Below are 14,451 nucleotides of genomic sequence, written 5' to 3' on the forward strand. Positions count from 1 at the left end.
CACCTATTGGCAGGAAGAATGACTACGACCCATGCCTACATGGGCGGCCCGCTGTGATGCTCCCACCTTCCCTTCTAGCCATTAAGTTTCTTAAGGCGGAGTTATACTCCGACGTTTTCGGCGCGCAGGCAAGCGCCGGTCAAAGCAACGAGGGGAGAGGGTGCACGTGCGGCCTTCCCCGAGCAACACTCTCTCAATACCCCAGCGCGACCCGCGCGAGATGCATCCGGATGCATTCGGCGCTGGGCGCCATCGGACCACGCCGGAAGCCGCCGAATGCGCCGAGGTCAGAGGTCGTCCGCACTGCGCGCCCTCTGTCGCCGTCGCTTCCTACCAGCACAAGATAGCCGCTTCCAACGACTCCATGTCAATGGTGGAGCTCACCAGGTCCGTAATGAGAGGTTCTTGGACGCTATGCAACAACACCCCTGCGTCTACGACACGAAAAAAGTTGATTATCGTGACGTCGACCGAAAAAACAATGCATGGGAGCGTATCCGACTGCACTCAGGCCTCGCGACAGGTACGTCAAAGCTTCATGTCTCTCCTCGTGCGCTTCAATTGAGCGGTAGTGCTCGTGGAGATACTTCTCTGGATCTGGTACGCAGTCACCATCGGCAAGTTTGGCTTGCTTTTCTCGTTTCAGTTGAAGAGTGCCTCAAATTGTGGAAACGGTTGAGGGACCGATACACGCGCGAATTGAAGGTGATTGAGGCTACCAAGAGGAGCGGCAGCGGCTATGTTCCACGGCGAACGTGGGAGTTCGCTGAATCCATGGCCTTTTACAGGGATTGCGGCCGTCCAAGAAAGTGAGTTTTTGTGATTTCTCACAGTTTTCAGAAAGCATTTTTTGCTGTTTAGTCTTTCATCTCCTTTGATAACTGTGTTCCATAATCATACATACTTTGTTTTTGTAAAGCTTCTTTACCACGACATTGCTGTCATGCGGAGAAGCAAACCTAGCGATCCCGATTCGCATTGCGTTTTGAATTTTCATGTTTGCGTCATTATTAGTTTTTCGTGCATTCATTTAAGATAGATGAGTTTATTTTAGTTGGCCGCATCTTAATTTTTTTTTTAAACACAAAATCCTAAGAGTGCTGTTTTTCTCATGTCTTTGGTTCTTACACAGGACTATAAATTGTACACTTAATATTTCGACAGAATTGTTTGTCTCGTTGATGTTAACTTGACCTTTTGCAGCATGATGACACCTACGATTGTGCAAGCGACTTTTGTAACTTTCTTTCTTGTCTGTATATCAATATTGTATATACAATATTATTGCTCCAAAGAAGTCTTCAGCATTCTCAAGGAGCAACGCATGCAAATAAAATAGGCCAAAATCAATTTTTTAGCTTTACAAACGCACATTTGCTTTTCCTCCAACAATGTCAGCCTTTTCTCTGCAGAACTACATGCAGCATAGAAGCGCCTTCGCAGTCTGTGATTTTGGCGAGACTGCTGAGGGCATCTTTGGAAGAATGCTAGGTGCCCCCCCCTCACCAACAACAATGGAAGGCTTCCTGGATGCTTCTCTTGAGCAACAATCACCAGTAACGCCGCCACCATTGGCAACACCACCAACAGAAAGACACATTGAGGCCGTACAAAAGCAAAAAAAAGGGCAAAAAAACAGACAGCTTTGATGACCAACTTTTGGGCCAGCTCGAAAAAAAATGAAAGTGAGGAATTTGGCCTAACTGGAGCCATTAGTTTAGAAAGGATGCCTCGTAAATTGGCATCCAAAGGTAAGGTTCGAATCATGCAGATTCTTGCAGATTCTTGCAGAGCTGGAAGAAGAAATGGAATATTACCCCAGAGTCGATTAATGTGGCATTAATTACCCCATTTTTAAGAAGATGAGGTACAGATTGATTATATATACATAAGGTGTGTATTTATGTTTTGCTTATGGTACTGATTTAAATTTTCTTTTATTAATGCTAAGCCAGATTACCTAGCTGAATAATGCAGAGAACGCAAAATTTTCAGTGTAAATCCTTTATTCTCACAAGACTGCATGAATTGCTTGAGTGTTTCAGGGTGTGACATGCTGTTAAGCTATGCTGTGATAAAGTAGTACAAATCCGACAGCTTGGAAGGACCGTCCACTCAGCTCGGTGACCCCGCCCATCTCCGAACGCTGTGTGTGAGGTGAACGCCAACAGCGAGAGAGAAAGTGGGGGAGGCAGGCAGCGCCCAGTGGTGCGGCGGCCACCACCATTTTTCGATACTCTTGAGGAATGAGCCGACTACGTGTACAATTAAAGGCTATTTTCTTTTTTCCAACTTTTAGACTAAATTTAATAAGTGTGGTGTTGTTTGAGGGAATGAATTTAAGCTATTGGATCTATTGTATTCTCGTAATAAATGAGATGGCGATGATATGGCTGCATTTGCTTCTATACACATAGTAGCCTAAACTTTCCCAACTAAATATAAAAGAAAAGAAAAATACACGGGGGCAGAAAAGATAATATAGTTACGTAACAATAGTACCACGTAATAATATTTTCGTTTCTCAAGGACATTTTTCCTTTCGGTGTTTTGAAGGTCTGCGAGCTACATTTCAAACCTGGGTATCTGAGAACAAAGTCAGCCTACACAGACGCTACAGATAATACAATAGAAGTACCCATGGGCGTTACAAGGTTCACCCCAGACGCAATATCCACGATTTTTTCGAACAGCCCTACTTACCTGTCAGACACCAACCCAATGCGCTCAGAGCCGGAAGAAAAACGAGCGCGCATTTAACAAGCGCACTTGCAAAAAGCCATCCAGCTTTCAATTTCTGCGCACGAAGAAGAGGAGCGCAAAGATAAGCTGCCCTCATTTGGACATCTTCTCTCGAGGGTCCAATAAACTCAAATTGTGACTTTTGGACGCTAACGCAAGCTGAAAAGTGTCTTATTCGTGCGTGTTGATGGCAGTGCTGGGCCACCAGAGGTTGAACGCTCTGTAGTGATCAACGAGCGCATGGAAATTATAACCTTTTGAAAAAAATCCAACTTTCCAGAGATCAGGTTGCGATTCGATTGAGAACTGATGATTTGCGCACTATCCACTCTGCCTTAGACGCAGTGCACAAATTTAAAGCACCAAATGTGGGCCAGCAAGAAGAAAAATGGAAGGCTTGTTTCAGTTTGCTTTTCTCCCTCCTCGACGACCTGACGAGTGACGAATTACTGCCGCGAGAAAAGGCTGAAGTGGCCACTTTTCTAAAACAGCAACTCCAATTACTAGCTCTGAAAGAAGGAGGATTCATTAGGTACTCTGTTTATCCCGTGTGAGTCCAGGGGTTCGGGAACAGGAACGTTATGAAGGTAATTTAGCAATTGTATTGCGCAGGGACGGAAAAAACAGTGCAGCGGCACCGAGCAAAGCTAGCGGCGGCATCCCTAGAAAATTCCAATAATGTCGCCGCAAGTGGAGAAAACTTGGATATGTGTCTTTAGTCCAGAAAGCATTTCTTCGTCTAAGACACGAAGACAGTATATACCTTGCCATTATCTGGCAATTGTGCATACATACAGGCGGCGAAGACCTGGAAAGCTGCGGGGATCCCGCCGCCCCTGCTGAGGAGATGAGTATACGTACGGTACATTTGTTGTTGTTGTGCCCCCAGATAATGGCACATACCCACGAGGTAGATTGACCACACATGAAACCAGTACATTTAGCTGGCTAAACATATGCACGAGCAAATATTAGAGGTTGGAGTTTTAGGTTTTTATTTTCTGAGCATTCGGCTGACTTTTTTCGGTGTTTATTTTCAAACACAATTTCCGGCTTTTTTCGGTTAATATTATTTTCTTCTGAAGAAAAAAATTTTTTTTTTTTGTGAGATAATTGAGTGATACGTTTAAAGTAAAATTAAGTGTTCATTTTGTCTTTTTTTGTTTCTTGCATGTTGTTTTATGCACTTTTATTTACTGTACAGTTGGTCACATATACAGCTATAGGCTCCTGGAAGAAAATGCTATTGCCACGATGAAAATTAGCGTTATGACAAAACGCATATGTAAAACAATTTATTACTAATTAATTCCGCACACTCGGTAAAATCAGCCACACAACAGTAAACGTAGAACTGCGAAGATACAAGGAGCGCGATCTCGTCTCTGCCAAGCAGAATTCACTGAACAGATGCACTCGCAGAATGCGAAAGAGTAGTCGCTCGCTTTATTCGTAGCAGCATTCATCGCTACATGCGCAACAGTCACGTGGCAGAATGCAGCACTCAGGCTTTCGCCTTTCATCACTTTAGTTGCTAGAGTGTCCTTTACTTTTTACATCTGGTTATTGTACAACTCAGGCCCGAAGACCGTGGAACAGCCTCGGACCTCTGATGAGCCGGCTGGAAGAAGCAATGGGCGAATCGATGCTTTAAAGGCAATTATTTCAAACAAGCGATCTTTCTGTTTTAAATATAGGGGGTGTTTGGAGGTATTTCTGCTTTACAATGCCTGTTCACTTAAATGGTGCATATTCCGAGCAAAGGTTTAAGCCTTTGCTTAATTTTGTTGCTGTATCTAGTAGAAAGGGCTCTAATCTGATGTGTTTATCACAGTTATGCTGACATGTCTGGAGTACAGTTTTTAAATAAACGTTGCTATGTTGTTTTATATTCCTTTTAACGTACTTGTCTACCAGGTACACCTGTTGTGGTTCTGCGGTCGCACGCTCTAATTGTGGCCTTACCAGTTACTTTTTTGTGACTAGCTGCCACTCCCCCTTGGCAAACCCAGTGCCACTGCAGTCCGGCATCTCATCGTCAAATCTGATTCTGGGCCCAGTACAATGCTGCAGGCTGGGCACATGAGAATTTTGAACTCGTTCATATTAGTGCTCGAAAAAACAAGAAATTAGTATCGTTTTCTATTGAGTGAAAAGTAACTAGGTTCCAAGAAAAGAGCACTTGCACATTATTTTAATTTGGCTGAATTTTCTGGACAGCTGGCCAACGTGATAGTAGAAGTGCAGTCCTAATGTGTACAGTGCTTGTTCCTGTGCCATGAGGGATGTACTACTGGCACACCAGCATGCTAAAGCAAATTCAAGTGTTTCCCTCAATTATACTAGCTCAGCTGAACTGATAAAACTTTATTCACAATAAATGGGAGGAATAGGGGAAGTCGGCTAGCGTGCCGCAGGCCGTGGAGACTTTTGGCAATGCCGGCCCATTCGACGGCCTTGAACTGAATGCCAGGGTCATCGCTGGTCCTTAGCTTGTTCCAATCTTCTTTAGAGGGATCGGCCAAGAGTTCTGAGGGAGGCTTATGCTCGAAGTTGTCTTTCTCCCCGCGAAGCAGTGCCTTAATTCACATCACAGTTCGAATGCATCTAGCTAACCACAGGCAACACCAGCCAAAAACGCTGTGCAAAAAAGTACTGGTTTATTCCTAGAGAACACTGGTTTTTGCAGTCAGGCTTTCGTCCAAGTAGTAAAAAAATGTCGATGTTCAGATTACCTTGAGAAAAACCAACATTACTACAGTTTTCAATTTACAATTTAGCACGAGATCATGCTGCATGGTGTGTTTGCGGCGACTGACAATGGCGTCTACTATGTTGCCACACTAGCATGGTCTCTGATTTAACACTCAATACTCAACGGCGCTTTTGTTTACACTCGACACGTCCAGTCATTCATGCTATCTTTGTGAGCCACTATGTCAGTACTAGGGTAGCTGAGTTATGCTTGGCTAGTTGCTTTAAAATGAAAAGAACGAGCAAAAAGCTGATGAAAATTATTTCCTCTGTAGGTGCCTGGTTGTCATTGTGCCGCGGCTGAAGAACTGCGGCAGCTCCGGGGATATACGGACGAGCTGGAAGAAAGACTGAGAGTGGCCGAGAACAACTATGGTATGGGCGGATTTTATAATACAAATTGAAGTTCTCTTTATCATGCCTTCCATGGTCGCTTTCGTCATTGCCATACACAACCTAACCTTATCCTCTATGTTTTATCCCCCCTTCCCCAGTACGGGTAGCCAACCGGAATTCATTCTTTCTGATTAACATCCCTGCCTTCCGCCCTCCTTTTCTCCTTCTCCTCCTGTACAACAGAAAAGAATGTCATATTTTGTAAAAAAAAAATGGAAAAATCACTATTGCACCGTAAATTGTATATTAAGTAGTACTGAATATTACTTTGCATTCCTGAATTGCTGATTTTATACCCCTATCATATTGGTTTTAACGACCTGTTGAGTCAATGGCCCCTTCCACTCGGCTCTTTCTCGTGGAATTGACTTACTGAGAATTTTTGTAACGATTTCAAACTGAACTCTTTTATAGTGAAAAGAGTTGCACAGATTGAAATAAAAATGATGCTTTTTTTGTTGTGGACTGATCTGCCACGCAGTGCCTGCATGTCAAAGAACCTCAGGCGGTCTTATTTATTCCTGAGCTTTAAGCATTTTAATCTTTTCCTCGTTGGTGACAGGCATCATCCATTATAGCCTACTCGGGGTATGTACCAGTCGCTAGCATTGGAGAGAAGTTGATTTTGCTTTTCAGTAGCTTGGCAGGGGGGGGGGGGGGGGGTCTGAGGTTTTTGAATGCAAAAACTGATTGCATTGCATCATCATCCAGTATATGACACTAGCAACCATCTTCGCTAAATCCTTTTCTGAAAACTAGCGAACGCATACGGCCATCTAATGTCGAATATTTTGTGAAGACCGAATCAACCGGGAGTGCGGTGCTAGTATCGAACTGACACCTCAGTTCGATACTAGCACTAAAAAGAACCTCAGGCGGTCTTATTTATTCCTGAGCTTTAAGTATTTTCATCTTTTCCTCGTTGTGCATGTCAAGGATGGGCTCAGTAGTGACAGGCATCATCCATAATAGCCTACTCAGGGTCTGTACCAGTCTGTAACATTGGAAAGAAGTTTATTTTGCTTTTCAGTGGCTTGGGAAGGGGGGGGGGGGAGTTCGGAAGTTTTTGAACTTAGAAACTGATTGCATTGCATTATCATCCAGTATGTGACACTAGCAACATTCATCACTAAATCCTTTTCTGAAAAGTAGCGAACACATAAAGCCAAGTAATTTCGAATATTTTGTGAAGTCCGAATCAACTTGGAATGCGGTGCTAATATCGAATTGACATCTGAAAGAACACAAATGTAATCACTGTAGAGTTGTGGGGCATGACAATTTGTTTCTGCCCATGTTGCACAACAGCAAACATTATTTGACAGCAGCAATTCACTGAAGTAGTAGAGTGTACCCAGCATCATGATCATACAGAAAATGTCATGCATGCGTTTATAGGGCTGGGTATTGTAGACAAAATAAAGTTAGAAGATGCATGTGTGCGCTCACCCTTGTTTCTCCTGCTAAGATAACCGCAGTAGCAAACATCACGTCTACTGGTAAGCGTGAAAAGGCTCACTAAAAGCGATATTGCTCTGTGGATACTGGCCAATGATTCAGTTTCAATCCCTACCCAAGACACTGTTTTGTTGGCGCGCTTTGAAAGTAAACCGAAAAAAAAAGTGAATTATTCAGCGATATTGATGGGAGAAAACAAAACTGACGTAGTCCAAGTTTAATTGGATCTCATTTTCAATTCATCTTTTATAACCTAGAGAGAAAAATCTCGTACAATTAAAAAAATTAACAGATCATCAACAATAACGAACTTGCGCTAGACGATTGTAGCTAACTGGCAGAAGCAGTTGCTTGCATGTATACATCTGCTCTTTACGTTTTGCAAAACATGTTCAGGAGATGAACATCAGTAGCTGAAGCCCATTCATAGTCGAGGATACACAATTCATTGGTGAATCAAATGTGTAAATACATTGAAATTTCGCGATGCGGGATCGAATCCTCTTGACGGTCACTTTTTGATGGAGGCAAAAAGCAAGGTTCCCTTGTGATTTGCGGTGTCAGTGCACATTAAAGAAAACCAGGGGGTCGAAATTTCTGGAGTCCTCCACTACGGCGTCTCCATATCCTTTGTCGCTGCAAGACTATAAACCCCACAGACCAAACCAAATCGAATTTAAGAGAACAGTTTTACAACTTTGACGTGGCGTAAAGTGTTCCATCTGGATTCTTGGACATACGAAAAAAATCTCTTGACAGCTTGTTTGCATGAAGTAGTAAAACGTGGGATGACTTGGCACAATAAGCAAACACTCTAAGAGATCGTTTACACAACAATGCTATGCAAAATTTGTGTACACACAAATGTAAAAATCATGAGTGTATACTTTGCCTGCCATGGAGTCCAAATTTGGAATCTTTAAAAGCAGATTAAATAAGATACCATTTTACAGTTTTTGTGTGCCGTTGATCGAACGTGCACTTAGGTGTGAGAACCATGTGACAGCAGGTTAACACAAGGCTACAAGAAAAAATCTTATTTTAGTTTTGTATACAGAAAGAGACAGCAGTATGACACCATTATCGGCGACAACGAGCATTAATTCAGTAGCCACACAATCGTATAATATGTCGCTTCTCAATACAACTACCATCCAACACGCAGAAAAGTGCGCGACGGTCGCTACATGCCAGCACTAGTGCGTAATGTCTATAGGCCGCTTTACTCATAGCAAGGACAAAGGCTCCTTTCCTCTTCTTTCATCGCATAGTTTATCCTGCAGATTGTTGTTGCTGCACTGAAAAGTGTAGCTTCTCTGGAAATGCAGCATTCCTTCACCAGAATCTGCGAGAGGAAATACTAGGCCATTGCAAGGCTGCTAGCATAAGTCACGTGACGCTTCGTCCACTCTCGAATTTCGTGATTTGGCCCATCATGTAAATCGACTTTAAGGGACGCATGAAAGGCTTCTCCTACTATTCTTGCCTCGCTGCTCACTTCCAGATTTTCTTATCATTTAATTGATCACTTATAAGTGCTCTGAAAGACAACTAGTTAAACTGCCCACTTGCAACCTGTACGTTTAGGTTTGCATCGTCTTGATTACTGCCATTGGGCTCCTCTAGAAAACAACAAACACGAGTTGCAGTTTGAGATAAAGGTTAGCGCCATTCTTCATTTTCCTGTTTTGGCTACCTTTCAAATGCCCCGCCGGGGTGGTGCAGTGGTAAGACGCCCGACTACTGTGCCGGAGTTCCCGGGTTCGAACCCGACCGCGGCGGCTGCGTTTCGATGGAGGCGAAACGAAGAGGCGTCGTGTGCTGTGCGATGTCAGCGCACGTTAAAGATCCCCAGGTGGTCGAAATTACTCCGTAGCCCTCCACTACGGCTCCTCTTTCTCTCTTTCCACTTTCATTCCCACCCTCCTCCCCTCCCTTACGGCGCGGTTCGGGTGTCCACAGAGCAAGTGTGACAGTTACTGCACCTTTCCCTTCCTGTGAACCAATTTATTTATTTATTATTATTATTACCTTTCAAACTGCAGAGCATGGTTAAGACATCAGCCTTATTCACTTGAATCAGGTGCAATTAGTATATAACATCCACCTGAGCATAGTCATCTGGCTACAAAGAAAAGCTTTCTTTGTAGTTATATGGCTGCACTCAGGGAATTACTTGGATGGAATATAAGCGTCCCCTTTGAAATGGGGTGGTGGCGATTTGCACCATGCTCGGCTTTTTTTCCCTTTCACTTTATCGTTGTAATCAATAAGTTTAGGTCATCATTTTCTTTACAGCATTTTTGTTTCTACACTCCTAACTTGTGTCACATCTGTGCCTTTCAGCCACCAATCTTTTTGCTAACTTTCAAACTGCTCTACCTGGGAGCGATTTCCCGTGATGTTTAACTGATTGTGTTTGTGTCTACTGGAAGTTTAATTCCCCTTCTGTTTTCTTTAAGATTCGTACAAGATAGTCAAAAGATTAAGAAAGATAACCGGGAAACTGGAAACAACTCTGGAAGTAAAGGCAGAGAAGGTAACTTTTTGTTCCTTTGAAATGTACTAATTGTAGTGTGCTCTTAAGGACAAAAATGCTAAGTATATGCAAGAGCTGGCAAAAATGTGCTACATCATCCGGTGGCTTGACAGTTTGCTGTTGATATTGTTCATCTTCTGTTTTTTGTTTTTTTTTGCTGCAGTGGGTAGCTCTTTGAGAATGTCGCCGAAACAAATCTTGCAACCTTATAGTTGATACACAAAGCAATGCTTGTATAGCCCACAGCATGCCTTCTGGTGATGTATTATTAAAGTGTAGCATGCGCTATAAGACATGCCATTTGCTGGCTGTCATGCATGTGGCATCTTGCACTGAGCAGAAGAGCAGGCTAGGCAGTTGAATACAAATGGCCCTGGGCACGTAAAAGTTAATGCATCATGCTCAGCTGCGGTAGCAGGGGCTCAGACCACTAAGTGAAGCAAAAGGGTATTTGAGTATCTAACACAGGACCTTCAGATTGCAAGTTGGGCATGCTACCTATAGGGGGTGCGACGGCTCTTTGGTTCACGCTGAATAAAGGTAGAGAAATAATTGGTAAGGCGGTTGTGACGTTATAACCATAGTTTTTTAGATCAGCGACAGTGGTGTTGAAATAACACAATAAGTAATCTTTATTAAGCGACAGAGTATGCTGCAGAATTGACCATAAATGATTTCATATTCACAGTCAAAGCATTTTGATAGGTGCCCTGCGTAACATCGTTCACCCTCTATTGCACTATGTGCTGCACCTGCCACAAACAAAAGGTTCTGGCTGCCAAAATTTCTTTATGATTCTTAAAAGATAAAATTCAGTTCATACGGGGGGGGGGGGGGGGTCGAAGAACCAGTCTGGACAAAGACTACACAGATGTTACTGAGTGAGTTCTGTACCTGCGGTGGGTACGACTGTGTCATGAACTTCAGCAGTCATATGAAGCACTCTAAAAAAGGACCTGCAAGCTCTGCTTCATATCTTTGCCACTTTGTGAGCTTGAAGGAATGTGTATGTGCAGAAAGAATTTTTCTCAATTATATAATCCAGTTGCCTGGAATGTGTAAAGGCACCCACTGATAATAATACTACATGAATTTTGTGGATAGTAGTTTATATGCCCATACTTGGCGTTGTGCCTGTAAGAGGAAGCGCACTCACCATTTCAAAATTCAGGGAAGGTAAATGGTGGAGCCATCAGACAGATGCTAGTACAAGATTTTGAATACCCAGTTTTTATATTATTGTTTTGTTGTTACTCTAAGTTCGATATGCTTGCGGAGAACCACTGGGTCAGTAGATTGAGAGCAGCAAGCAACCACCTCTGAACAGGTGTAGAAGTTGACACTAAATTTTTATGGCACTTAATCATTCTTTCGGGTAATTGTCTTACTTTTTGTAACTCGGTAACTGTGCTAAGTGATCGATAACAGCAAACAGCACTTTGTTAGCAGGCAGCAGAGAGGTATCACTTTTTGGTGTGCATGCAAAAGCATTTTGAGTGAACTAGCAAAGCATTGACAACACAATGGCACATGATATTTATTCCTATGGTTCTACTGCTACAGAATATATTCCTAGCTTTCATGTTTTTCTAATTTTGTGCATAAACTAATTAAGTAAAACTTTAGGAAAAGCAGTTAACTGTGGCAGCATGTCAGACACTGCTTAGTTTTGCAAATTTAATTCGGCATTCTTTCAGTGACGTGTCATTGTTAACTAAACATTTAACTTATTTTTGACCTACAGAATGATGTTTAAGTCAGATATTGAAGCCTTACTTTAACTCTTCCCTCATTTGGTGTATTTGCAAAATAATGCACTTGTAGTAAGCTGGTTCCTTTTGTTTGGAGCTTGCCAAAAGTTGTCATTCGATGAACATTTTATTAATGTAGTCCTTTAATGCTTTATTCCCTGTAATGTTGTGCAAGCAAATAAATTGTATTTGATCAGTTGTATGGAGTGCTATATCACTTGGAATGGTAAATGTGGTTTCGTGTAAGTGTGGTTTTTTTTTCTTTTTGCTTTTCTTTATATTATTGTAGGTCAACATTGGAGGCGGTGTGATGATGGAAAAGTCCGTGGAGTCTTCATGCACACTGCCCAACAGCGGCAGAAAAATTTGCAAGGCACCTTTTGAAGAGTGTTTTTACCATAGAAGAATTGAGAGGAAAGTCCCTTTATAGAAAAGGGACAAACTCAAAGAAGGATGTTCCTATAAAACAGGCACTCGACCCAGTAAGAGTCAATGAAGTTATTGGTAAGTACTTCATATTTGAGCAGAAATGACAACATATACCTCTCCTTATTCCTTGGTAATTTTTTTTGTAAGGATATTCCTGTAAGGTTCCGGCTTTAATTACAAATTGCTGTGAAACACTGGAAGTTATTAATATATACTTCAGTGGTTTGGGTCAATAATGCGTTGCCATTGTCTGGGAATATCTACTTTGAATAGCACAGCTTGCATAAATGCAGGTTGATGCACGTCTGTCTTGCCGGCTACATTCTAGGACGAAAGGCTTAAATGCCTCAGCGCTGTCCACAGAAGGTTGTCAGCCGAGGTGTCACGCTTTCAAGAGCGAGTGTTAAAAATAAATTTATAAACCTTGTCTCCATCAGGAATCGAACTTCCATCCCTTCGATGCATCCCCAGCCCAGCGCTTTACCAACTGCGCTACACCCCAGACTGTGGAACACTGTTCATAATTCCCCTTGTCTACCGTGAGGATAGCAGCGCGGGATTCCGCGACTGACAGATATACAGTGCCTTTCCTGTAAACGAATTATAGAACACGGGTGAAGTTCGTCCCGTTGGTGCTTCGTTGGTTCCCTCAACAGGCTGCCACCACTATGGGTGCTAGCTGGGGCCGCCAAAGTTCCCCACCGTTCCCGTCCTATTCTTGTGCACAAATTAGCGTGCACTCCTGACGAGCCCGCGTTTCCAAAAGCCTTTCTTCTGCAGTTTCCTTACCACTCGGAATTCTGCGCGACATCAGTGCGCGCGGGTGCCAGCAGACGAGACTGCCGCCTACCCATCCATCTATCTGCCTTGTCTGTAGGGCCGCCGCCGGTCCTGTCTTCATTAATTTGAACAGCGGTGGCCAGTCTCATCTGCGCCGGTGCCGGCAAAGGAGTATGCGTGCACGTGCCGTCGTCGTTTTTAGCGGTCGTTTTTAACAAACATCATGCGCTATGGTGATGTTCGGTGAGAGGCCATCCTTGTGGTGCACGGAATGTATTATCAGCGAAAGCTCAAAGATAGATCATATGAAGAGAGCGCTCAAATTTGTAATCGGATTTCCCAGGTAAGAACGATTTCCTTGTCTGGCCGTGTTAAGAATTGAGGTTAAAACAAGACCAGCGTTGCGTTGTTTCTTTGAAATTCTTTCGCACTCATCGCGTCGGAATTTTGAAGGCGTAGCGAGCACGCGTGTTTTATGCAATCTGTATGCGCCGTTCTAGCCAAAATCAATGGCGCAGAACATCAGCAATACCACTGCTGCAGCAGCGGCACACGGAAGGCAGTTATCGTCGCATACCTGACTGCCAAACGCACATGCAGCTCGACATGCAGCGTGGGTGTATCCTATTTACATGGCTTTGTACATACACGCAGGAATCGTGCACAGACGAGAGCATGTGAGCGGCAGAAGAGCTTCGCCGAAATTGTTTTCCCGAGATGACAAAGAGCTCGCAACTATTCGCGCAGAAGTTTCCGATTCGTGCGTGCCCGGCGACAAATACGTTCTTCAAGATAATACGCTTTGAAGCGGTGTAGTCGACCACGCCGAGTCGAGGTCTTCGTCCCAGCCCGAACGTACCATTCTCAGTTACTCCTGAAGAACGCCGCTACAACGCCTTGGGTGTTCGACTTCTGGGCGAACGGCAATAAATAGAATGCCGCACTGCCCGAAGCATAAACGCCGCTACAGCTGCTCCTCGCTGAGCGTATCGAGAGAATTTGTCCTGCCACGCAACACACGTTGCCGGCACAACAAGGATTCGGCGAGCATCTCGAGGCGGACCAAGCGGGCAGCCATATTGGACTGACTTTTAGATTGGGATAAGACTTCTCAGTGCAGTCTATAGGTTTCAGTCTTATTTGAGTCTTCAGTTTCTGTCTTATTCCTATCTAGTTCGTTTATTGCAAGCGTCTTATCGGCTAGGGAACGCTTAGACTCCAATAAGATTTGATTAAGCTTGAAGATCAGAATAATACTAGACTAAAATGAACTGTATGATTGCTATTCGTGTTAGATATAAACAGAGCTTACGCATATTTTCTGGAAAATAATATTTTGACGCTATTTTTCAGATATTTTGTAAGCTTCACAATAACAATTAATATATCCGCAGTTCCTTTGTCGGCAAGGTATAGTTCTTTGCTGGTAATGATCGAAAATACGTTCCATCGAATTTCTATGCAGTCTTAATCACTCGTTTTCAGCGCAGGAAAAACATCAGGAGCAAACATTTGGTTCCTCTCGGAAGCTGAGACCATTTCCATTAATGCTTTCATGAAAGTAAGATGCAATAGTTGCAATCGTTAAACTATTCTTAAAAA

The 14,451-nt window shown here is 43.2% G+C and overlaps 1 protein-coding gene across 1 annotated transcript; it reads left to right on the plus strand.

The window, feature by feature from the left end:
- The first annotated feature begins 392 nt into the window (after positions 1-392).
- On the plus strand, positions 393-12,391 carry LOC146195284 (transcription factor Adf-1-like). The gene is made up of 4 exons (XM_084596209.1): positions 393-523; positions 647-809; positions 5,772-5,871; positions 11,930-12,391. Exons 1-3 carry the CDS (start codon positions 415-417, stop codon positions 5,848-5,850), a joined length of 351 nt encoding a protein of 116 aa, XP_084452335.1. The 5' UTR covers positions 393-414; the 3' UTR covers positions 5,851-5,871; positions 11,930-12,391.
- Positions 12,392-14,451: the final 2,060 nt, after the last annotated feature.

The sequence above is a fragment of the Amblyomma maculatum genome, chromosome 3 (assembly GCF_055883805.1).
Source record: "Amblyomma maculatum isolate TAMU_Amacu chromosome 3, ASM5588380v1, whole genome shotgun sequence".
Taxonomy (NCBI): Eukaryota; Metazoa; Arthropoda; class Arachnida; order Ixodida; family Ixodidae; genus Amblyomma; species Amblyomma maculatum.

What these genes read in the sequence shown, in the direction of transcription:
- LOC146195284 (XM_084596209.1), top strand. Translation starts at nt 415, where the DNA reads ATGCAACAACACCCCTGCGTCTACGACACGAAAAAAGTTGATTATCGT. An exon ending in GCACTCAGGCCTCGCGACAG is followed by an intron (nt 524 to 646) that starts GTACGTCAAAGC and finishes TTCTCGTTTCAG; the next exon opens with TTGAAGAGTGCCTCAAATTG. An exon ending in GATTGCGGCCGTCCAAGAAA is followed by an intron (nt 810 to 5,771) that starts GTGAGTTTTTGT and finishes TTTCCTCTGTAG; the next exon opens with GTGCCTGGTTGTCATTGTGC.